This window comes from Myotis brandtii, unplaced genomic scaffold (assembly GCF_000412655.1).
Source record: "Myotis brandtii unplaced genomic scaffold, ASM41265v1 scaffold1103, whole genome shotgun sequence".
In the NCBI taxonomy this organism is placed as follows: Eukaryota; Metazoa; Chordata; class Mammalia; order Chiroptera; family Vespertilionidae; genus Myotis; species Myotis brandtii.
The window spans coordinates 1,404,910-1,405,404 of record NW_005353762.1 but is presented as its reverse complement, the minus strand read 5'-3'; the positions used below and the strand labels follow the sequence as shown (position 1 = coordinate 1,405,404).

The following is a 495-nucleotide window of genomic DNA, read 5'->3' as shown; positions in this document are numbered from 1 at the left end:
ACGGTCCCTTCCGGAGCCCGCAGCCGCCCGAGCGCCTCGTGTTTCCCGAAAGTCCCTCCGGCCTCCACTTTCAGTCCAGCCGTCCCGAGCGGATCCCAGTCCCCGCGTCTCCTAGCGCAGCCCTTTACTTCCGCGTCCCACTCCGGAAGTGACGCACCGGAAGCCCCTTTCGCGTACGGGGCGGGGAAGGAAGATGGCGGCGCCCAGCAGCCGGTGAGGAGAGAGGACACTTGGCCCCCGGAGAGCGGCCAGGCTCGTGCGTGATGGCCACCTCCCCGCACACTTTCTCCTCACGCCTCCTGACAGGTACTGCACCGCCCTCGGCACGGCTTGGGGAAAATTCCGCTGTTTTTGGCACGTACTCTACCTGGTTGGGGCTGGCTGCAACCTTGGGAGCCCTTGGCGAGGTCGGCTGAGGTCGGTGGGGGTGTGACCTTTGGAGGAGCCTGAAGCGGAGGGGCCGCGGAGCTGGGGTCTGGGCTCGCTCTGCGGTGC

At 67.7% G+C, this 495-nt stretch overlaps 1 protein-coding gene across 1 annotated transcript in view; it reads left to right on the top strand.

Moving 5' to 3' along the window:
- Positions 1–6: 6 nt before the first annotated feature.
- Positions 7–495, top strand: part of LOC102261324 (protoheme IX farnesyltransferase, mitochondrial) — a 118,925-nt gene continuing 118,436 nt past the window's right edge. The window contains exon 1 of the mRNA XM_005857342.2: positions 7–306. Within this exon, the coding sequence (XP_005857404.1) occupies positions 264–306 (43 nt within the window). The 5' untranslated portion in view covers positions 7–263. The remainder of the gene's footprint in view (positions 307–495) is intronic.